The sequence below is a fragment of the Elephantulus edwardii genome, unplaced genomic scaffold, assembly GCF_000299155.1.
Source record: "Elephantulus edwardii isolate Elephantulus edwardi_28Jun2011 unplaced genomic scaffold, EleEdw1.0 scaffold00001, whole genome shotgun sequence".
NCBI classification, from domain to species: Eukaryota; Metazoa; Chordata; class Mammalia; order Macroscelidea; family Macroscelididae; genus Elephantulus; species Elephantulus edwardii.
In genome coordinates, this window is record NW_006399751.1 from 16,658,317 (window position 1) to 16,682,700 (window position 24,384).

The following is a 24,384-nucleotide window of genomic DNA, read 5'->3' on the forward strand; positions in this document are numbered from 1 at the left end:
GTTATTTTATCCAGGAAGATGTATTTCATGTGACTGAACTACTGGGTTCACCAATGGCAGTCCCATTATGTGAGAGGAGCAGACTTTGAACTAAGACCAGGAAAATAGAAACATATAAACAAATGCCTACCCCATATTCTGTCCCACATATGCCCCTTTTCTCAGTTCTCTCTGGTCAGGGGCTCTGCTGCCTATGCCTGCTGCACAGTTCTTTATTCATCCTGTGCTCAGGGCAAAGTCAGAAGATGAAGAGGAAAAACAAAACAAGTATCACCACTGTTTTACTTTTCAATGATTAAGGTTTGTCTTTCTCTCAGTCACTTGTTACTAGAATAGTCAGCTTTGTGTAGTTTGTCTACAGATTTTCATTGGAATAAGTGGAATACACAGGGTTTCATGGTCTTACACCATCTTGGCCAGCACTTGAAGGTCTTTAGTTCTGATTTTAGTTCATTCTTTAAATCAGTATTTTCTATGAGAATGAAGTATTGATCTTTTGGATAGTCATGGTTGATTGCGTGCAAACTTTAATTTGCTTTGGGAAAGGAAAATTAACATGAGTCCTTTCTTCCAAGAACATACAATTTGGTTGATGGCATAGTTCAGAAATTTTTAAATCACTGTAGCCAATACCATTATCATATGTCACAGTGCCAAGGATATGGATTAATTGCTAAGGAAATAAGAGAATGAGAGCTTTTTGGATTGCTTTGCATTTAGTTGACTTTGAAGTATACATAGAACTTTAATTTTGTACCTTTATCTTTTGTATCTTCTTTTGTAGATGTTCAAATAGCTCCACATCAATATATTTCTTCTCGTTCTCTCCATTGGGGTATTTATTGGGTCTGCTTTTTCAGAAGGGTTATTTTGACTTTTCATGATGACTGAGGAAAACTACTGCTTTCTTGACATTATGTGAGTCTTGCACAAAACTTTAAAAGAAGTGCATTTTAGAGAAAGGAAAGCAGTCTTAACTGACTGGCTAAAATGTACAGCAGGAATAAAAAAGAATTATTCTATTTCTTTAGAAAACCAGAAATGCTTTTAAACACATAAATATCATCTAAGTTTAAAAATGTTTCTAAAATATGGTAGAATTAAAGCTTGTTCAAATTTATAGTTTTATTCCTCCACAACAGTTTTTCTCATTCCCTTTAGTTTTACATGTATGTGATTTTCTTTTCAGTAGTTGGCTATAACTAAGATATTTCACTAATAGCCTCTCTTTTCTTAAATATATTATTACATAATTCTAATATTGGAGGATAAGTCATCTCTTTTATCATAGATGATATATGTTTTGTATGCTTTGTAATTTATGGACTGAAAAAAATTATTTCCTTGTATTTAAAAGACACAAGTTATCCATTATAGTTAAAATTTATGTTTGAATGAGATTGCATGTACTATATTGAATCTACTCCTCTCTGGACTAAATTATGAAAATTGTAAAAATTCCACTGTCTGAGAATCTTTTGCATTAAAGATATATATTAAACAATAAAGAATGCCGAGGTGTATAGTAAGAATAACTCTGGCTGTGATGGTTAAAGTCATATGTCAGCTTGGCTGTAATTCTCAGTAGTTTGGCATTTATATAATGATGAAATTTGGCAGGTAAGTAATGATATGATACAGTCAGCCTTCAATTTGTGATATGATGTAGTCATCTTCCATTTTTCTATAATGTTAATTTTCACATTGCAATCTGTTTTTTGGAACTAATCATGTTAGTAAGTGAGAAGTGAGTGAATATCATTCCACCCACACTTTTAAAAAACATACATTGCCCCAGTTATGTTTCCTACTTTTCCTTGTACTGTCTGGTTCTCTGATTGACTTTTGGAATCTGGTCAGGGTTCTGGCTTATATTCACAATACTTCTAAGAAAAAGAAAAGAAAAAGTGTAATCCTAATGCTGATTACATTTCACACATGCAGAAAACTTCATGACTGACTGGCATCCATACGATGATGGGAAACACTAGTTAATTCTTGTATGACTCCACTCCCCAAGTGAAGTGAGCTTCCTGAAAAAGAAAGAGCTCCTCATGGGACACTTTTTTGGTTTTAATAGAATGGGCATGTTTGAGCTTTCTATTAGTCCTAAAACCCTGATCATCAAAAGAATAGGAGAAAATTACAATTGTACTAAGTAGATATTTAATGAACTACATAACATCACTTTAAATATAAAAGTGTTTGAAATAAAGTTTCAGTCAATAGTGTGTTAACATCTAAATGTACATGACTATCATGAAAATGGAAATACATAATTATGTTATTTATCCTACATATATTTTATTCTCTATGTCAAAGAGGTAGGATATTTCAATCCTTTCTTTAGTCCACAGGTGATAGCAGGTTGGCTTGAAGAAGTGAAGTAAGTTGCCCAAGGCCACATGAGTAATTAATGGCAAGGGTTGGTGTAGAACTAGAGTTTACAGTCCATGATGGTTGCCATCATAACTTAATAAACAAGACCTGGATAGATTTGCAAAAGTATAATGGGTTGGTGACCTGCTCAATCTAAAAAAAAAAAAAAAAAAGGCCTCTGCTTCAGCAACTTAATTTTTTATAAAAATTTAAAATGAAATACTATATTAGAAAGTTTAAGCTGTAAGAAAGTGAGGTATACATGATTAAATACTGTAGAGAAAAAGCATAACTTAACTAGCATAATATTTATTTTGCATTTCAGGAATGCAAGAAGGTGGCCTCTGATGATAGATCCACAAGGTCAGGCTAATAAATGGATCAAAAACATGGAGAAAACCAATAATCTTCATGTAATTAAATTAAATGATTCAGACTATGCAAGAACGTTGGAAAATTGTATTCAGTTTGGCACTCCTGGTACGTAGCTGAGTGACAAGTATACTTGTTTTACAGAAATGCCCAGAGAAATCACAGCCTAAAACATTATGTGTTCTGTTGTTGTTATTTGTTTTTTAAAATTATCAGTACCAGATTTCTTTTTAATCTTGAGTTTATTAATTTCCCAGAGTTGCTGTATCAAAGTGTCACCAATAGATTGACTTCAAAGAACAAAACTTTATTGTCTCACAGTTTTTAATGCTAGAAATCTGAAACTAGGCTGCCAGTTTTGTCAATTCCTTCCGAGTCTTTTAAGTAGAGTTGTTCCACATAATCATTGGCCGCCTTTTTTAGTGATTCAATCTCTGTCTCTGTTATCATTTGACCATCTTCTTTCTGTGTACCCTTCTCTTCTTTTTAATAAAGGTAGAATTCAGATTATATTGTAGTTGTTGATAGGTATCAAACAGCTGTTGTGCCACCCTTATCATCTCTGACACCTTGACACTCTGATTGATACAGTCATTGTGTCAATCCATTTCGTTGATGATCTTCCTCTCTTTTGCTGACTCTTCACCAGTTCAAGCAAAATGTCCTTTTCCAAGGAATAGCCTATCCTAGCAACCTGTCCAAATATGAGACAAAGCTTCAACATCCTCCAAGGAGTACTCTGGCTGTACTTTTTCCAAGATGTATTTCTGAGACATACCAGATTGTATAAGGACCCACATATTTACAAATAACATCTTTAAAGGTCATATTTCTAAACAAGGTCACATTCACAGATATCTGAAAGATCATTCAATTGATGCTTTGGATTTGGAACCAACTCATGACTCACCCTGCAGTGGTTTTTCAGGAACTATAAATTGCCCAAGAGAAGACTGTCCATCTTTAGCCTACAGCGTTGCTGGTGGGTTTGAACTTCCAGAAGAGTGTTCCTTTTGACTTAGTAAATGCAACTCCCTATGATCTATGTCATGATAGCGTCTCTAATGGGAAGTTAATATTAAATATATCTCTTTGGGAAACACAGTTGGATATATTATAGTGAGTTTCTCTATCTCTTTCATTATTCATACTTATTCAAATGAGAGATGATAGTCCCAGCAGGTTAGGACATTTTCTCTTCTTAAAGACTTGATTTTTAATGCTTCCTCTAATTTAGCTGTTTTAACTTTGTCTATTATTTGCTTTTCTTTAGTTTTAATTTTACTTCCACTTTTACAATTAAAAGGATTATTTGATATGTCAAAAGTATTTTAATGCAACACCAGCCCACATTATCTATTTATTCTTCTCTCAACTGATCCTACACAAGAGGCAGATACTGTATGGCTGGCTATTCTCTGCATTCATTCACAGTTTAGTAATTAGAAATATGACAAGGGCATTTTTTTTTTACAAGGGCATTTTAAATAAAGCTGTTATTCAGATGTGACATTTGTCAAGATAAAAACCTAAAGATAATTTTTAGAATTTTAATAAATTATGGTTATTACTTACATTTTAAGTCCATATAACCTATCAGACTTTTACTACTTATTTGATAAAGTAAGTGTAAATACTTACAAAACTATAAATTGTTTAGCCCAAGGACAAGTTCAGCAAATCACGGTAAATGTATGAGGTCCATTTACAGATAATTTTCGTGAGTATTAATACGGAGTCTAGATGGCACACCCTAACACCAAGCTTACTCATCACAGCCTCTAACTAGACTCCCTTTATATTGGCGATAACACCCCCACCTTTGCATCACTGTAATTTGGTCAGGGGGCTGGGTTTAGTCACTTAGAACCGAGCCAACCTACTTAACATCCCCTAAAATAGAAAAATGAAGAAGTATGTTAACACAGTTTCAAAAGGGGAAAACAAATTAGTCAAGTAGCTCATAAAGTATCTGTCTCAAAGTACAAATTTTCTTTGTAAAACCATTGTTTTTCACCTGCCAAATTATAAAAGTTGTGATTACATTTAATGCTACCTATATTCCATAGTGGTTAAGAGGAATGTAAGAAGCCAAACTGCTTGTTTTAGGTTTCTGCTTTTTCTTTCTTTTTTAAAAAAATTTATTATTTTGTGTATGTGTGTACCGTCAAATGGATTTGAACCGCATACCTCTGGGATTGCAGTGCAGCTTCTTGCTACTAGGCCACCAGAGCTTCCTAGGTTTCTGATTTTTCATTTACTTGCAGGATTAACTGAGAATATTATTTGAATTGCATGTGCCTAGGTTTCCTCAACTGTAAATCTAAGTAAATACTAGTCTATAGTTTTTTAAGTTCTAAGGATGATTGGAAAGAAGGTAGTTCTGAGGATGGTTTACAAAAGCTAGACTCAATGAAGAAGAATGGATTGAAAAAGCATTGGGTTGGAGAAAGATTCATGTAACTTTTATTATGCAGATGACACAACCTTGATTGCTGAAAATGAGTAGGATCAAAGACTTGATTGTATAGCAATGTCAAGAAAAAAGAATTATCATCACTGAACTGATAGACAACATTATAATAGACTAAGAAAAGTTTGAAACTGTCAATGACTTCATCTTACTTGGATCCACAATCAGTACACTTGATACTAGCAGTCAGAAGATCAAGAGACATACTGCACTGTCAAAGTCTGAGTCAGAGACCTCTCTTAATTATTGAGGAGCAATGATGGTAGCTTGAGGACTAAGGTATGCTTTATTCAGGCAATGGCCTTTTCAATCACTTGCTAAGAGAATTGATGCCTTTAAATTGTGGTTTTGGAGAAGAGCACTGAATAACCCATGGACTGCCAAAAGAATAAACAAGATATGTCTTAGAGAAAGCACAACCAGAGTGCTTCTTGGAGGCAAGGATGGAGAAGCATCATCTTATGTAGTTTGGACATGTTTCTAGGAAACTCTTTTCATTGTTAAGGGGCGTCATACTTGGGAATGTGGAGGGATAGCAAAGAAGAGGAAGGCCCTCAGCCAAGTGAATTGACACTGTGACTGCAACCATGGGCTTGAGGCTATCAGAGATTGCGAGGGTGACACAGGATAGGTAAAGGTTCACATATTTTGTTCATAGGGCAACTGTGAGTCGTCCTTGATGGCAGCTAACAACAAGGATGACTGAAAAATGCGTCACCATTTAGTGCCTGACATTTGTAAGCATATATATGGTGGTATATGAAAGTTTATTCTTATTGTCATGTGCCGTCTAGTTGACTGCAACACTTACTGACCCTAAGGACAGTGGCTCTGCATCTTGCTCTATCTTGAGCCAATCCCAACCATCTCCAACACACCTGACTCCATTACCATAATCACTGTGTCAGTCCATCTCATTTAATGTCTTCCCCTCTTGTGCTGACCTTCTATCCTTTCAAGCATGATGTCCTTCTCTAAGAACTGACCCATTGACAACATTCTCAAAGTATGTGCAATAGAGTTTCAAAATCCTAGCCTCCAAGGAGCAACCTGGTTCCACCCTCTCTAGGACAGACTTATTTGTTTTCTTTGCAGTCCAAGGTATATTTAGTACTCTCCTCCGTCATTACAGCTCAAAGGTATCTATTTTTCTAGGTTTAAAACAAAAAGGGGGAGGAGGGAAATGGAGGCTTATTGCAATTCTGAAATCTTTATAGCATTTTGGGGAAGTAATTTGGTGGTATAAATAGATTTTTAAATGTTCATAACTGTTGACCTATTAATTCTAATTTTCCTTCCAGAACTCCAGCCTGATTAAGTAATCAGAGAAGGGCACTAATGTTTATGCAAAAAGATGTTCACTGCAGCATTATTAATAACAGTGGGAAAATGGAAGCAACCTAAAGAGAAGATTAACACATTAAACACATTATGATGCACTCATATTATTCCGCCATTAAAAACAATCAAGTTAGCCAAGGAGAAAATGAAAATGAGTTAAAAAATCATTGGCATGCTTGTTTCAGCTGAAAATCCAGCAATGAAGAAAATTATAGGAATTCATTGAGTCAGAAATAACCTGTGGAAAGGGCCAGTGTCATTGACATAGAAGTATAAGCACTAGTTCTCCCAATATCTGAACCCCCCCTTCCTCATTATAATTGCACAGTCTCCCAGTGAACTCCTACAACTGCCATGACTCAGGTTTGCCTATGAGTGAAGACTTGATTTAGACAAATCCATCAGGAGCCATTGCAGTGTCACTAATATATGATTCAGGGATACGTTTTCTAGAATATTGTAATAACGTATTCTGAAAATGAATAATGTCTGCAAACAGTCCAAAGGACTAATGAATCACATGTACGTGAACCTCCACCGCTTTCAGAGCTAGATGGTACCCAGTTTCCAAGCTGCCTTTGACTGCTTTGAAAGGAATTATGACAAAGAATCTTGGAGAGAATGAAACTCCCAAATCATAAAAATACCAAGTGTACTGATGTGATTGAAATGGATGGAATCCTGTGACTATAACCCTTAGCCGCTGAACTTATCTCAGGACTCAACTTTCCGGCAAACCATAGATAATAGAACATTTGCACAGTATTCAAACATTTGACTGCTAAACCAAAAGTTTGCAGTTTAAACTCCCAGCTGTTTGTAGGAGAAAGATACAGCAATCTACGTCGTGAAAGATTACAACCTTGAAACACTGTGAAAAAGTTCTCCACTGCCCTGCTGCTTACTATGAGTCAGAATTGTTAGAAGTAGGAGTTTTAGTAGCAACAGAAAATATTTACACAGCTATGCAAACAAGCCTTGAGTTGTAGTATTTAAGGAGGCTATGAGTGGAATAGTAAATGATCCAGGATACATTAAAAGAAGATAAAAGGAGTAAAGAAATCAAGAGAGGAATTGCACTGGGGAAGTCTGCTTTCAGGGACCTCTCCAGAGTGCTGAGGAGCAATGATGTTAGTCTAAGTGAGACTAAGATGTGCCTGATCCAGGTTATGGTCCTCAAAATCACTGGCTATGCATCAGAGAGCTGAACAATGACTAAGAATGACAGAAGAATTGGTGTCTTTGAGTTGTGGTGCCGCTGGAGAAGAGTCTTGAAAGTACTATGGACCACCAAGAAAACATTGGTCTCTTGGAGAGGGATAAACCGAGTTTCTAGGGGCTAGGATTTTGAAGCTCTGTCTCATATGCTTTGGGCATAGGTCCAGGAGGGATTGGTCCTTGGAGAAGGACATCCTGCTCAGAAGGGTGGAGGGACAGCGCAGGAGAGGAAGGCTCCAAATAAGATAGATTGATACGATATCTAGGGTAAGGGGGGATAGGTGGGTCAGAGTCAGTGAGACTGGCTCAGGACAGGGCTTTTGTACATAGGGTTGATCTGAGTCACTGGTGACTTGGTGGTACATAACAACAACAACCACCACTGAAGCCCAGTAGATTTGAAAGCAATTGGTATAACTGGTAAGTGTAAGGCCGTAATTTCCTTCTCATGGATATTGAATTACTTTTATGAAATTATGGCAATAGATTCACTGTGTATGCTTGAACTGAGGGTCTATCCTTTCAGTCACCAGAGAAACCTCATTCTCTTTGTAGGTCTTTTAAATGGCTACTTTCTTCTTTAAAAATATAAATCTTATTACAGAACATCCTAAAAATGTAAGAAATTATTGTTCTTCAGTCTGGGCTTCATCATGACCTTTAAGTGTGGGAAGCCGTGCTCCACTGGGTTTCAAATGGGGTTGGATTTTGGTTAGTAGATCAGCAGGCTTTTCTTAAGAGATGCTACTGAGTAAATCTGAACTTCCAAGCTTTTGGTTAACAGACAAATGTGTTTATTATTTGCACTGCCTAGGGTCTATTTCCTTATGTTTAGAAGACAAAAAAAAATGATGTAGACAAGAACAGTGATTCTAGAAGATTGAAAGAATGCTGTCAGTATTTACAATAACATGGAATTTTTTTTCTGATTTTACTCCAGTGTTGCTGGAAAATATTGGAGAAGAGCTAGACCCTCTTCTGGAACCTCTTCTACTAAAACAGACCTTTAAGCAAGGTGGGAGTGTATGCATTCGACTTGGAGACGCTATCATTGAATATGCACCTGAATTTCGCTTCTATATTACCACCAAGTTGAGAAATCCTCATTATCTTCCTGAAACATCAGTAAAGGCCAGTATCTAAAGCAAGTGTTTCTTTAGCAAAATCTACAATTAATGAATTTACTTTCCTCCTGCCTCATAGATCCTTCCCCTTGGGAAGAAGAGGTCTTCCTAAGAAAAATGAATTTAGCCCTTTTTTGACATTTCCTAAAATTGCAATAATAATTTCCAAATGTTGCTTTTGTGTGTGCTAGCAAGTAATAAAAAAGCCTTCTGTGTGCTCTGAAAAAGATCATTGAAACTAATTTCTACAACTGATATTATCCTTAGATTTTCATTAAAAGATGACATATATTCATATTCTTGCTTTGTAATAAATGATAATATGCTGATTGGTGGAATTGGAATTCAGGAACAGAACTCTATTCTTCTTCCTCAGAATCAGGTTGCTGCTATCTGATTTTATATAATTGCTCAAAAGAACTATTTTTGCTCATTTGTTCTTTCAAAAGATTGGAATTTCTTTAAAGGATAAAGTTTTAGTCAGTGACTGAAGTAACTTGACAACTTGATTCACAGTAGAGCTGCTGCAAATTAGAGATTGTCTTCTACTTTTTTAGTCCTAGTTCTTAGCACTGTCTAGGACTTGGTAGTTTATGTGACGTGACCATATTAATGACCAAGTGAGTGAGGGATCATTTTAAATTTAGAGAAGCAGCTGGGAGAATACACTTAATGACTCAGCTGTAGAAGTTTATTTTAAAATAGAGTCATGATTCACCTAGCAGGTTTAAATGCACTGGTTTACTAGAAATATTTACAATAACATAGACACCTACCCTTCTGCAGAGAAACAGAGGCAGGACTAGTTTAGTTTGTTCCCTTAAAGGTGAATAAAACATGTTCCCTGCTCTCAAGAGGTTTACATTATAAGTAATATGTAGGCAACTTACCAGCCACATTGTATGTGTAGGACTCTACGGGAAAGTTAAAATTTGACCTGTTTCTGTATGTCCTGCTCAAAAATAATCCCAGTGTGGGCTGAGCCTTTGTTAGAGCACATGGCTGAGAGGAAAGGTGAGGAGACAGCAGTGAAGGTGAAGCAAAGGCAGTTTTATTAGAAACGCGATATCCAGAGAGTGGGGCGGATCATTTCTTCAGAAGTCGAGAGGTAGAGAAAGACCTCTTGTCGTGTGGAGTGGCTTAATATAGCTGCTTGGCTCCCACATTTTGATGTTTTTCTAGGCTTGAGTGTGAGTCATGGAGGAGGGGGAGATGTTGGAGAGAGTTCAAAAGGCAGCTCTGGTCTATTGTTACTGATGTCACTCAGGTGTGTGAAAGACTAATCAAGCTGCTTCCAGGGAAAGCCTCTACTATGCGTATCAGGAGTATGAGGCACTTCCGTCTAATGTTATTGCTTCCTTGGCTTTGACTGGGTAGGTGATCTCAGCCCATTGTTTGCTCTCCACTTTCAACTGGCTCACATGAGTTTTCTGTCCTTTCATGTCTCATCATACCTCTTTAACATCCTCTTCACCTAGCCCCCTACTTTTATGCCTGACTCACCCAATTCTGACCCTATCATTAACCATTACAAAATGCTTATTGTAAAGCTAGAACATAGTGTTAACTATTAGTATTGTTATTGAACTTTTAAGTAAGTGAGAAGTCAAGAATGATAAAATCTCAAAGCTGGTTGCTTCTTAAATATTTTTAAGTAAATGGCATAGAAACCTCTTTCACTTTTCAGTAACACATGGGAAAATGTTACACACAGCATAAACAATTCTTGATTCACTAATGGCTGGTTCTAGTACAAGCCATAAAACTGTGGGGAGGAAACCGATCTGTGATTCCATATTGAAATTCTAAAGATCTCAGGAGTATCTTATTGCTTCATTATTTTTAATTGCTAGGATTGATTAAACAGGGATTAGAAAACATAGTGAGGCAGGCACTTGCTTTCAGTTACAAATTAAAATACTTCCTCTTGATCCTATTTTTAGGATTTTTTTTTAGTGTACCTTTTGCTCTCAAAGGCACCCAATGGAAGGTATCACACTGCTCTAATCCTTTTGAGTCTAAATGAAAATAAAATTACCAAAACATATTTGTATGATTTTAAGTGTTTACTATGAACAAATGTCTAGATTTTAAAGTATTGATTTTTAAAGATTCTATATTAATTGACTACGAATGAATATTTCCTTTTATCTGAACGCACTGAATTAAAAGCTATAAGACATGCATTTTGCAGACAGCCTGTAATCATTGGCTTAGAGTAAATGTAACTTGTGCATGTCCTCCTACCAACAAGGAAAAAGCCCTTGAAAATACTGATTGTAATTTTTTTTCCATTAATAAATACCAAAGCAAGAAATTACATAGCTGATGAATCTAGTCAGTTTTTCATACTGCTTAATCTCAATACTTCTTATCTCAGTGATATTTATGATTGTGTCATATGATCTATACTTAGTGGCTTTCTAGGCCCCCTGTGGGGAATGTTTAAGCCAAAGGAGAATCACCACAGAGCAGGTGCCTGGGCTTGGTCAGGAGGAGGGGGTACAGGAAATGTACTGCACACTTCCTAGGGGTACTGTAAGAAGCTGATGAGACTTCCTGACCTCAAAGAAGAAATTTCCTACAAAAATGAAATAATGACTCTGTTTCTGCAGAAGAGCGATCCTCTTGCATAAGAAAGGAGAAAATGTGTTTCCTACCCAGCAGCCAGGACTAGAATTTCATGTATTAAAAGACAGAGAGAACAGTGCTTGGAATCCAGTGCTGTTGAGCTGATTACAGTTCAGGTTAATGCTCCATCAGGTTCCCAGGGCTGTAAATCTTTTCAGAAGGAGACTACTGCTTCTTTCTCCCAAAGAGTGACTAACAGATTTGAACCATCAACCTCTCCATTAGCAGATAAATACTTAATGCATTGTGCATATTCATTGCCATCAAGTCAAAACCAACATCTAGCTGGCCCCTCTAGCAGGTTTTCAGAGGCTGTGAATGAAATCGTCCTTCTTTCTCCTGTGGAGCAGCTGGTGGATTCACACTTGGCAGCCTTTGGATTAGCAATACAATTCCTTACTCACTAGGCCATCAGGAGAACTCTTTATTTTAGGAACAGCATTGCCTCTTTTCAGATTGGAAAAATGGAAAACCATTGAACCTTAGCAATAAAAAAGATTTTACAAACCTGATAAAAATATCAAAAGGGGAGAGATTGGTGTTATTCTTTTTCAAAAGCATCCATGACTAAAATGCTGTTGGCCCTCCTTAGAATGAAAAGTGGAGACATTTCTGAATGTATAAAATGGACAACACAATGGGAAGAGTGAGTAAAATGAAACAGGGCCGTTTATCTGGTGGAGGCTCTAATCCACATAAGATGCTTCCAGATCAGCAGAATCTTTGGAAGAATAGTGAAAATAAGAACGATATTTGTGTGATGCAGGTAGTCCCTCTAATAAGCTGTGTGAGTTACATTGAGATAATTATGACATCTATAATTTGCCAGTTGGATCGTTCTGTTTCTTCTCTATTAAATTCTCTTGTTTCAAAAATTCTAATAAAAATCAAATTAGTGTATAATAAAATATCATTCTTTTAGCTGCTCCAATCAAGCTAACTTGTAATATAAAATATATTAAAAAATATAGGTCAATTAGTAATATGTAGAGTTCGATTTTACACATGTTGTCATTTTAAGATGCCATCAAGTCGAGTATGACTCATAGCAACCCTATGAGCAACAGATCTAAACCCTGAACAGATCTAAGCCTTTACACAGACTTAAAAAAGTGCTTTCTGTTAAGGAATTTCTGTTTAAAAAGGAAAAGGATGAAAGCTGGATGAATCACTAAGTCCCTTCTAAAGGTCTGTGGTAGTTGCTAAAATTTTGCTGGGATTTCCAGAAGTGACTGACACTTCTGTTAATGCTCTGATCAAGCTCTGATTTCCCATAACTGCATGATAGGAAGGCTTCAGCTAGCTATAGGCCATGAAGAATCAAAGTTGGTATCTGCCTAGTTCGCAGTGAAGGAATAGTAAGCGGCCTTTGTTGTTGTTATGTGCCGTCGAGATGCTTGCAACTCATAGCGACCCTATGTATAACAGCCCTAAACCCTACTCTGTCCTGTGCCATTCTCACTGTCTCCGACACACCCACCCCAGTCACTGAATCAATCCACCTTATAGAGGGTCTTCCTCTCCTGCACTGTCCCTCCATTCTCCCAAGCATGACATCCCTCTCCAAGGATCGGTCCCTCCTTGCAACATGTCCACAGTATGTTAGACAAAGCTTCAGAATCCTTACCTCCAAGGAGCAGCCTCCTTTAAACCTGTCAAGGACAAATATGTTCATTTTCTTAGCAGTCTGTGGTACATTCAGTACTCTTCTCCAACACCACAGCTCAAAGGCATCAACTCTCCTATCCTCCTTGGTCATTGTCCATGTTTCTAATGCATGGCAAGTGATTGCAAAGACCATGGCCTGTACCAGGTGCACCTTAGTCTCCAGAGTGACACCATTTCTCTTCAGTACCCTGGAGAAGTCTCTAACAGTAGACTCTCCCATCGCAATAAGTCTTTTAATTTCCTGGCTGCTGGTACCAAGAGTGTTGACGGTGGAACCAAGCAAATTAAAGTTGTTAACAATCTCAATCTCTTCACCATCCATACTGATGCTGCCAATTGGACCAGTGGTGAGAATCTTTGTCTTCTTGATATTGAGCCTTAATCCATATTGAAGGCTGGAATCCTTGCCCCTCTGAAGCAAGCACTTCAGGTCCTCCTCAGTTTCAGCAAGCAGGGTTGTGTCTTCTGCATAACGCAAATTGCTGATGGATCTTCCACCAATCCTGATGCCACATTTCTCCTCATAGAGCCCAGCCTCCCAGATAATCTATTGTGCATATAGGTTGAAAAGGTATGTATAGGACACATCCCTGGCGTACACACTTCCCAATTTTGAACCACGCAGTGTTTCCTTGCTCTGTTCTGATGACAGCCTCTTGATCCAAGTATAGATTTCACATTAACACAATCACGTTCTGGGATTCCCATTCTTCTCAGAGTCAACCACAGTTTGTTATGATCCACACAGTCAAACACCTTTGCATATTCAATGACACACAGATAGACATTCCCCTGGTACTCTCCGCTTTTAGCTAAGATCCATCTAACATTAGCTACAATGTCCCTAGTACCATAACCCCTTCTAAACCCAGCCTGGACTTCTGGCAGTTCTTTCCTGATATGCTGCTCCAGTCGTTTTTGCATAATCTTCAGCAGAATCTTGCTTGCATGTGATATCAGTGATTTTGTTCTATAATTTCCACACTCTTTTGGATCACCTTCCTTTAGAATGGGAACAAATATAGATCTCTTCCAGTCAGTTGGCCAAGTGTTTGTTCTCCAGGTTTCTTGGCACAACTTGGTGAGCACATCCAGGGCAGCATCTATTGGTTGGTTGAAATATGTCACTTGGTGTACCATCTATTCCTGGGGCTTTGTTTTTTGCTAATTCCTCATTTTTTTGCATAAAAATTTGCTAAAAATGAATTTGTTATTTTTTTTTGCTAAAGCAGTTTGAATTTCTTCCTTCATCACCATAGGCTCTTGCTTATATGTTGTTTCATTAAAGTCTTCTGTGTCTGCCAATTCCTTTTGATACAATAACTCAGTATATTCTTTCCATCTTCTTTTAATACTTCCTGGATCATTTACTATTCTGCTTAAAGCGTCCTTAATTCTAGAAACTTGAGGTTTGGATTTGTTCTTCAGTTCCTTGAGCTTAAGAAATGCTGAGCAAGTTTGGCCCTTTTGATTTTCTGATTCCAACTCCTTGCACATTTCATTGTTATGTTTTACTTTGTCTTCTGGCGCTGCCTTTTGAAATCTTCTATTCACCTTTTTAGTATCTTGAATTCTTCCTTCTGCTTTTCCTTCTGAGCACTCCAGTGCAGCATTCAGAGTCTCTTCTGACATCCATTTTGATCTTTTTTCCCCCCTCTGTCTTTGTAATGACCTTTTTCACTTTTCTTGAATGATACTCTTGATGTCCTCCCACAACTCATCTGGTCTTCGCTCATTGGTGTTCAATGCCTCAAACCTGTTCCTGAGATGGTTCTGGAATTCAGGTGGTATAGACTCAAGTTCGTATTTTGGTTCCTGTGGATTCGATTTAATTTTCCTTAGCTTCAGCTTGAACTGGTATATGAGTAGTAGTGGCCTTTCATCCACCAAAAATGTGTCACCTTCATTTACATGCTTCTCTTTAGCTGTACTCTTTCTTTGCCTGGAGCAATCTTTTCAGCATCACACTACTCCCTAGAATCACACTTGTTGATGTTCTATACCATTGAGTTGGAAACAACCCATATAGCTGAATGACTCTCCAGCAGGTTTTTAGAAGCAGTTAATCGCATGGGACAGGATTGCTCATCTTTCTTTGCTGGAGCAGCTGGTGGATTTGAAATGCATACTTTTGTGTTGGGAGCACAATTCCGTACCACTAACGGGTTTAAAAACTAGTACCCAGGATCCACTATAAAACTCTTTAATCAGGGTCTCTGGAGGGGGGTAGGATATAGGTAATTCTAATATGTAGCCTAACTTGAAAACTTCTAATCTAGCATGAGAAAGCCCTGTTAGCTTAGTGGTTGGAGTGCTTAATTGCTAACCTAAACGTCAGCAGTTTAAACCTGCAAGGCACTCCATAGACGAATGATATGGTAGCCTGCTTCATTATATAGATTTATAGCCCTGAACTCTATAAGCCGGTTCTGTTCTGTCCTATTTGTTATTGTTATGTGCCATCATGTTCAGCACAACTAATAGCAGCCTTATGAACCACAGATCCAAACCCTGTCCTATCCTCATCATCTCTGACGCACTTGTGCCCAATGCTGCAGACACGGTTGATCCATCTCTTTAAGAGACTTCCCTTATTTTTTTTGCTGACCCTCCCTCCACCATTTTAAGCATGCAATATGCCTAAAGTATGTGAGATGAAGCTCTATTGTCTTTGCCTCCAAATAGCACTTTGGCTGCACTTTTTCTAAGACATACCTGTTCATTCTTTCAACAGTCAGAAATTCAGTGCTCTTCTCCAACACCAGAGATCAAAGGCATTAATTCCTCTTCTGTCATCTTTATGTATTGTCCAGCTCTCAGATGCAGAGCAATTGATTCAAAAGACCAGAGCCTGAAGCAGGCACACCTTTGTCTTCAGACTGACATCATTGCTTCTCAGCAACTTGGAGAGTTCCCCGATATTAGACTTGCAATCCATTTCCTGATCTTCTGACTACTAGTACTAAGGGTGTTGATTGTGGGTCCAAGTAAGTTGAAATCATTAACAAATTCAATCTTTTCTCCGTCTATCATATTTCTTAAGCAGTCCAGAGGTAGAGACTTCCGTCTTCTTGATGTTGAGGTATAATCCCTATTGGAGGCTGTAGGCCTTGATCTTCTGTAGCAAGTACTTCAAGTCCTCCTTACTTTCAGCAAACAATGTTGTAGTATCAGTTCGTTGATGAGTTTTCTTTCGATCTTAATACCACATTCTTCTTCATAGAGTCTAGCTTGTTGAATGATTTACTCAACATGTAGATGGAATAGGTATGGAGAAGTGATACAGCTCTGGCATACACCTTTCCTGATTTTAAACCATCCAGTGGTTTAAACTCTCCTTTGGTTTGTTCAGACAATGACTATATTTATATGTAGATTTGGTATGAGCATAATTCCATGTTCTAGAATTCCCTTTCTTTTCAGTGGCCATAGTTGATTATGATCTACACAGTCGAATGCCTTTTTGCATAGTCAATAAAACCAAATATCCATTCTTCTGCTATTCTTCTTTTGCTTGCATTTGATATAAATGATACTATTTGATAATTTCCACATTCTGTTGGATCACCTTTCTTGGGAAAGGGAACAAATATGAATCTCTTCCAGTCACTTTCTTCCAAATTTCCTGACATAAATTGATGAGTTGATTGATATCACATTGATACCTGGAGTCTTGTTTTTTGCCAATACCTTCATTGCAGCTTAAACTGCTTCCTTTAATACCATTGGCACTTCTTCAGTGCCAATTGAAATTTTTCAGTGTCAACCAATTTTTTTTTACAGTGTCTCAATATATTCTCTCATTCTTTTGATGTGTCCTGGATCATTCAATATTTTGCCCATTGTTGTTGTTGTTGTCATTGAGTCAAACATGACTCATAGCGCCCTATGAACAAAAAGCCTGAAGCTTTTCTATAACCATTGTTATTTATCAAAGTTCATAGAGTTTCCAGAGGCATATGGTTTAGGAAGTGAATGCCTCTCCTCCTTCCAAATCTGTCTTAAACTGGGAGCTCCACCAAACACTGTCCACCATGGGTAACTGTTATGGCATTTGACACCCCAGTGGCACAAGGTTCAACATCACAACAACCCCAGGTTACCTCAGTATACAGCATATTGACAGAAGAGTGCTGTACAACTTAGAAGAGTGTTCCTCCAAGATATAATAACAACCAACTTTTAAATACAAAGGCCCTCCCTGAGGTCTTGTTGACTTTGAACATGAGACTAAAATTAAAAACAACTGATATAGTATGTTTTTGTTGATGTGCCATTGAGTTGCCTGCAGGGTATAATGACCCTATGCCCATAACATATCTTAATATTGCAATTCAAGTCTTGAGTTTGTTTTTTAGTTCTTTCAACTTAAGACATGCTGAGTGAGTCTTTTCCTTTTTATTCTCTGACTTCAGTTCTATATACATTTCCTTATAATATTTTGCTTTGTCTTCTTAAGTTCTTTGAAATCTTCTGTTCAGCTCTCTAACTTCAGCATCTTTTTTAAAAATTTTTTAAATTTTCTTTATTTTTGTCTGTGCATACTCCTCCTTCTCCAGCAGAGCAGCTAGTGGATTTGAACCATGAATTTTTGTGATTACAGTGCAGCTTCTTGCCACTGGGCCGCCAGAGATCCCTTTACTTTAACATCTCTTCTCTTTGTTTTGCCTTCTCAACACTCTAAAGCAATTTTCCTAATTGGACATCCATTTTGGTTTTTTCTTTCTCCTCTGACTTTGCAATGACCTTTTGCTCTCTTCATGGACAATTCCCTTGGTGTCATCCCATAATTACTCTGGCCTTCAATCATTGATGTTCATGTTTCAAACCAGTTCTTAACATGATTTTTTCATTCAAATAGCATAGACTCAAGGTTGTATTTTGGTTCTTGTGAACTTGTTTTAATATTCTTCAACTTCAGTTTGAACCTGTGCATGAGAAACAGATGCACTGTTCCATCATTAGCACCTGGGCTGATTTTGACTTCTCATATTGTCAACTGGAAGACAATGGGTTTGATTTGGATTAAGAATACAATTGTGCCTTCTTTTTCCCCCCTTAACTAAATTCTAATTACTTGTAATATTCAGTTCAAGTATTCTCTATCTAATAAGGTCTCCCTGAACTCATGTCCTAGATGAAGCTCACCTTGTCTATCCTCTCTTATAGTGTGCTATGCTTAACTCTGCTGGAGTTCTTATCCCACTAGTTGTAGTGTACATTTCTGTTTCCCCAACAAGACTAAACTTCTGTTAAGAGTAGGTACCGAATTGTATCTTTACTTTTCACTGTTTGTTGTTGTTGTTGTGTACCATCTAGTCAAAACTGACCCATAACTGACCCTCTGGCAGGTTTTCAGAGGCAGTTAATTGCACAGGAGGAGACTTCCCCCACAGAGCAGCTGGTGGCATTTGAACTACATGCCTTTAGGATTTCAACACAACTTGTTGTCACTAGGCTACCAGAGCTCTTCACTGTAGCAGTCTAATTCATCGTTAAAATTATTTTCTATTAAGTGCTTTGTGTAGAATAATCAAGGCCTAAGATTTTAGGAAAACTAGAACTAGAAGAAAGAAACTCCATAAACAGGGAATTCTGACACTGTTCATATCATGATTTATAAGAAGCATTGATTTCACACACTGGAGCCTTGAAATGAAATAAAACATGATCCCTCTGCTGAAGTTGTTTACACTCAGGTCTTCAGGAGGGAGCAGCAGTAACTTGTGTTTATATTCAGTGCAGGCAGTGCTATGAATCAGTTAAGACACTGAAGAGCTGCAGAAAGAAACTGTCATTGGACATGGGATAGTACATCGACTGGAATGGTTTCCAAGAGGAGGTGACACAGAAACTGCGTGTTAGAGATGGATAGGAATCAAGCTGGTAGGACACAGTGGAAGAACATTTGAAGCAGAGCAAACATCTGAAGAGATGAGGCATTTCATAACCATGTGTATGTTGGAACCCACAATGGGTTTAGATTAGGTGTAAGGCAAGGCACATGAGAAGGGGTGGAGGTGTTACCTATTAGAAAATCATTAGGAAAATGATGCTTTAAAGATAGGTGCAGGTTTTAACAGATAACAGGGCATATTATCAATGATTGTTGTTGTGTAACATTGAGTCAGAACCCACAGCTGACTCTCCAGCAGATTTTAAGAGGCAGTTGATCACATGGGAGGAGACTGTCCTTCTACTGCAGAGCAGCTGATGGACTCAAACCACCTGCCTTTGGGATTGCAATGCAACTTTTTGCCAAAAAAGCCACAGTGGGGTCATAAAATAAATAGAGGAGACATTTTTAAGAAAGAAGAGATTTGACATTCAGCCAAGGTCAATTAAGTGTTCATTGTGACCAGAGCAATAAAATTTCTCTGGCTTATTGGCGTTTGGAGAATTGCAGATTGTAAAGGGCTCAATAAGGAAATGAGGTGGAGGTGAATTGCATCTAAAATTGTCATAAAGAAGTTCAAGAACTTGAAAGGGCTGTGGGAACAAGGGAATGATTTGTTTGATTTGTGCTTTCTTTTAAAGAGAGACCTAAGCTTGTTGAGCAGACTATAGGGAATTTTAAGATGTAAGGAACAGAGAGCAACCTGCTTACAAGAGCCAGTAGGTACTGGATGAGGGAGGTGTCAGCAGATAGCATCTTGATGGACACTATTGAAATGCAAATTCCTTCCTTCACTGTAGTGACTGATTATCCTATTGTAAAAACACATTACTCATGACAAGTAATTATAGACTGTTCTCCCTTTATCTCCCTCTGAAAGATTCCTTTCTTTTTGACATTCTAGAATTCTTAAAATGCTAAGCCAGCCAGTATGAAGGGCATCTTCCAACCTGGTTCTAATTGGTTTTGGTTTTAAAGAGTTATCAAAAATCTTCAAAAAGTTTGAAGTAGAAATAAATTGGTCACCAAATACAATTTTATCACTTACTACATACATTTCAGCCTATGAAAGACTTGGTGGTTGTTTTGTGAACTCCAATTCATACTGACTCATAAGAGAGTAGAAGTATCCAATAAAACTCAAAGATGTGACTTTTAAAATCTAATATTTGTTTGTCTGTATATTTAATCAGCATAGCAGAGATCTGTAGGTAAGGTTCTGATCTGTTGTTCATAAGGTTTTTATGAGTCGTAGACAACTCAGTGTCACGTAACAACAACAAACATTTAATCCTGTTGTTATTAGCTGTCATTGAGGTGAGTTCGTATACAATAGGATTGGCTGTTTATAAACCATAGCGTTTTCTTTGGCTTTTCTTAGGAGTAGTTTGCCAGGCCTTTTATCCTAGTCTGTCTCAGTCTAGATTCTCCACTGAGAACTGTTCCAAATTGTGGCAAATGCAATCCTCCATTTATAAGACAGGTAGAGACATCACATAAGATGCATCTTTGTGAAAATGGTACCCTTGTCTCCCACAAGGCAGGCAAGAATTATACCACTGACCCGCCACTACGACATTATATTTAACAATGTTGTCATCGTTTTTAACCTGTACCTGATCCTCCAGCAGGTTTTCAGAGACATGAAGCACATGGGAGGAGATTGCTCCTCTTTCTCCTGAGGAGCAGCTGGCTCACCTTTTCATGAATATACTAACTAGCCTGGTTTAAAGTTATTTCATCTACATTCCAACTTGTCTATTTTAAGCAGAAACTTTTTTTTCAATGGAAATAATGTCATTTTTGTGTATCTTTTCACATGTAGGTAACACTGTTGAACTTCATGATAACTTCTGAAGGAATGCAAGATCAGCTTCTGGGAATTGTGGTAGCCCGAGAAAGGCCAGACCTTGAAGAAGAAAAGCAAGCTTTAATATTACAAGGAGCAGAAAACAAAAGGTTTGAAATATGATGAAACCCAGAATTGTTTGCTCTAGGATAAATTAAAGTGTATTTTTAAATTAATTTCATCTCGCTTTTTGAAATTGTGATTTTAATGACAGTTTACAGGAAAGTAGGGTTTTCGTTCATTCATTGATGCCCATTTTCCTCCCTTTCATCTCCCTCCCCAATTAAATTTGTAATGCAGTTCTTGTTCCAGACTGTTAATTGCCATACATATAATACTTAGGCATGCATTTCTTTCAGATAGTTCTTTCCTTCCTCTGTTTTCATTCAGTTCATTTTTATTATGCTGAGTGAAATATATCAAATCACAAAAAGACAAATACTGTATTGGACTGCTTTTATAAAATAGAATTGACACAGTGAGTAGCAGAGAACAGGAAATGAGTGGGTAGATAATGAACACTGCACTGGGCAGATGAATTAAAGTATGTTTTAGAGTTGCATTTTAGGAGATGAGGAAAAATGAACGACAAAATTGAAGAGAAAGTGTAAAACATTTTTAGCTTATATGTTAATTTAAGAGGCTATCCTGTTTCTTGGAAAAGTTGCAATCAGTGTGCTTCTTGGAAGCAAGGATAGTAAAACTTCACCTGGCGTATTTTAGGCATGTTTATAAAAGGGGCCAGCCCTAAAAAGACATCATGCTTGGAAAGTTGAAGGGTCAGAAAAGGTGGGGAAGACCCTCAGCTAGATTGATTGACACAGTGGTGCTAATGGTTGACTCAAGTATGTCAAAGATTATGAGAATGGTACAGGATAGGGCAATGTTTTGATCCACTGCTCTGAGTTGTGGCCGACTTGATGGCAATTGACCACAACAATATTTCAGTGTATATTTTGACATGTGATTTCTTAGGCATTGCAAGAACAAAAAAGTCAGCCCAAGTCAAGACAATGCATTTTCAATTGTTTAACTTATTACTAGCACAGAAATTATCATATTCTTTGTGTAATTGAAGTCATCTATTTCCATTAGAAATGTGTGTGTTAGGGTTAGAGCCTTTCTCCATACCTATTCAATGTGTACACTGAGCAAATAATTTAAGAAGCTGACCTCTGTAAAGTAGAATGTGGCATCAAAGGAAGATTCTTCAGTAGCCTGCATTATGTAGATGACACAACCTTGCTTGCTTAAGGAGGAAGATTTCAATTGCTTGATACATAAGATTAAAGACTGCATACAACTTTCAATATGAACTACATCTCAATATCAAGAAGACAAAAATCTTCACAACTGGACTGATAAGCAACCTCATGATAGATGGAGAAAAGATTGAAGTTGCAAACAGTTTCATCTTACGTAGATCCACACTCCACATATTTGGTACCAGCAGTCAGGCGATCAGGAGATACATTGTATTGGACAAGTCTGCTGCCAAGGACCTCTCCAAATTATTGATAAGCACTGATGTCATTTTAGACACTAAGATGCACCTGACTAAGGCCTTGGTCTTTAAACTCACTTGCTATGCATCTGAGAGTTGGACAATGAATAGGGATGATAGAAGAATTGATGCCTTTGAGCTGTGGTTTTGGAGAAGAGTACTGAATATCCCATGGACTGCCAAAAGAACAAGCAGATATATCTTGGAAATCAGTGCAAAATGCAACTCTTCACTTGCAGACAAGTGGAGACTTCACAAGAGATGCATATTCTTGAAAAGTCAATGCTGGTCTCCTACATGGAAGGCAAGAATTGTGCCACTGCTTCACCCCTACGACCTTATCTTTAATCATGTTAGTGTTGTGTGCTGTCAAGTCAGAACTGACCTGTAGCTGACCCATCAGCAGGTTTTCAGAGGCAGTAAATGCCTCCTGGAAGTAAAGGTGGCAAAGCTTCGTCTCACATACTTAGAGCATGTTGCTAGGATTGGCTCTTCCTTAGAGAGGGGCAGCATGCTTGGGGAAGGTGGAAGCTTAGCAAAAGAGAGGAAGAGCCTCAACCAGATGAGATAGCATAGTGACTGCAATGATGGCAGTGGGCACAGTGTGTCGGAGATGATGAGGATGGCACAGGATCGGACAGGTTCAGATCTGTCGTTGAAGAGGTCACTGTGAGTCAGCACCTAACAACAGCAGCATTTCCACTGCAAGTTGGTCTGAATGAAAAGTGTTAATTCCACCTTTTGTTCATAATATTTCAATCATAGGTAGAAAGAACGAAGCTCTAGAAATCACAGAAAATAAATGAAGTGATACTTTTTGTTCAATCCAGAATGATATTCTTGATGGCAGAATAGATTGGCTTATCACCTTTCTCTCCAATTACTATATATATATAATCATTAAGAAGAGAACTGGAGCAGAAAGAACAGTATTTTTGACATTTTGCAGGATAGGAAATTAATTATACAACATCGCCATGATAGATATTTGTCATGAAGTGATGCGCTGCTTTAGATTGCAGGCTCTCTGTTTCTTATAAAAGAGTATATACGTGAAGTGGTTTTCAACAATTTCTTTCGCTTCTGAGAAAATTGTGTTTTATTTCAGGCAGTTAAAAGAAATAGAAGACAAGATTTTAGAAGTTCTTTCATCTTCAGAAGGCAATATATTGGAAGATGAAACTGCTATTAAGATATTATCTTCCTCCAAGGCTTTGGCTGTTGAAATTTCTCAAAAGCAGGAGGTAGCTGAAGACACAGAGAGAAAGATTGATGCTACCCGCTTGGGCTATCGGCCCATCGCAGTCCATTCCACCATCCTGTTTTTTTCTATTGCTGATTTAGCTAACATCGAGCCGATGTACCAGTACTCACTGACCTGGTTCATTAACCTTTTCATCCTGTCTATTGAAAATTCTGAGAAATCAGACATTTTAGCAAAAAGGTATGTGGAAGGAATATGAACTAATTACTAATTAATGCATGAAAATCAGGGTGTGATTAGCAGATTTCATTGTTGTTTCAGAAGGGTGAAAGCATCAGAGCCACTTTGCTAAAATGAACCTGATTAATCATTGTACCAGAAAGATGTGAGAGGATTCAAAATTGAGCAGATGTGTCCACATTTGGTCTGCCAGGAAATTGTGTTCCGAGATGTAGGGTTGTTATGTAATTCTACAAAGATTAAGTATTTACAGCAGCTTATCATTTGTAAAATATACGAATGATTTTAGGTCTGGAAAGAGCCATTAATATCTGCAAAAGTAATGAGCCTTACCCTCCTCAAGATTCCCTTCCAAAAGTAACAAATTAAAATTCTGATGCACTCATATATATTTGTCATATCATAGGAGTTAAAACAATTCTATGGTTATTAGAACTTCTTTTGTGTGTTATTATGACCAGAAATCCCTTTGTTTACTGTTGACT

General features: G+C 37.5%; 1 protein-coding gene across 1 annotated transcript in view; it reads left to right on the top strand.

Moving 5' to 3' along the window:
* DNAH7 (dynein, axonemal, heavy chain 7) overlaps positions 1-24,384 on the top strand; it is a 308,525-nt gene that overhangs the window by 222,245 nt on the left and 61,896 nt on the right. The window contains exons 48-51 of the mRNA XM_006878928.1: positions 2,705-2,859; positions 8,724-8,914; positions 20,928-21,061; positions 23,564-23,899. Coding sequence (XP_006878990.1) covers positions 2,705-2,859; positions 8,724-8,914; positions 20,928-21,061; positions 23,564-23,899 — 816 coding nt within the window. The remainder of the gene's footprint in view (positions 1-2,704; positions 2,860-8,723; positions 8,915-20,927; positions 21,062-23,563; positions 23,900-24,384) is intronic.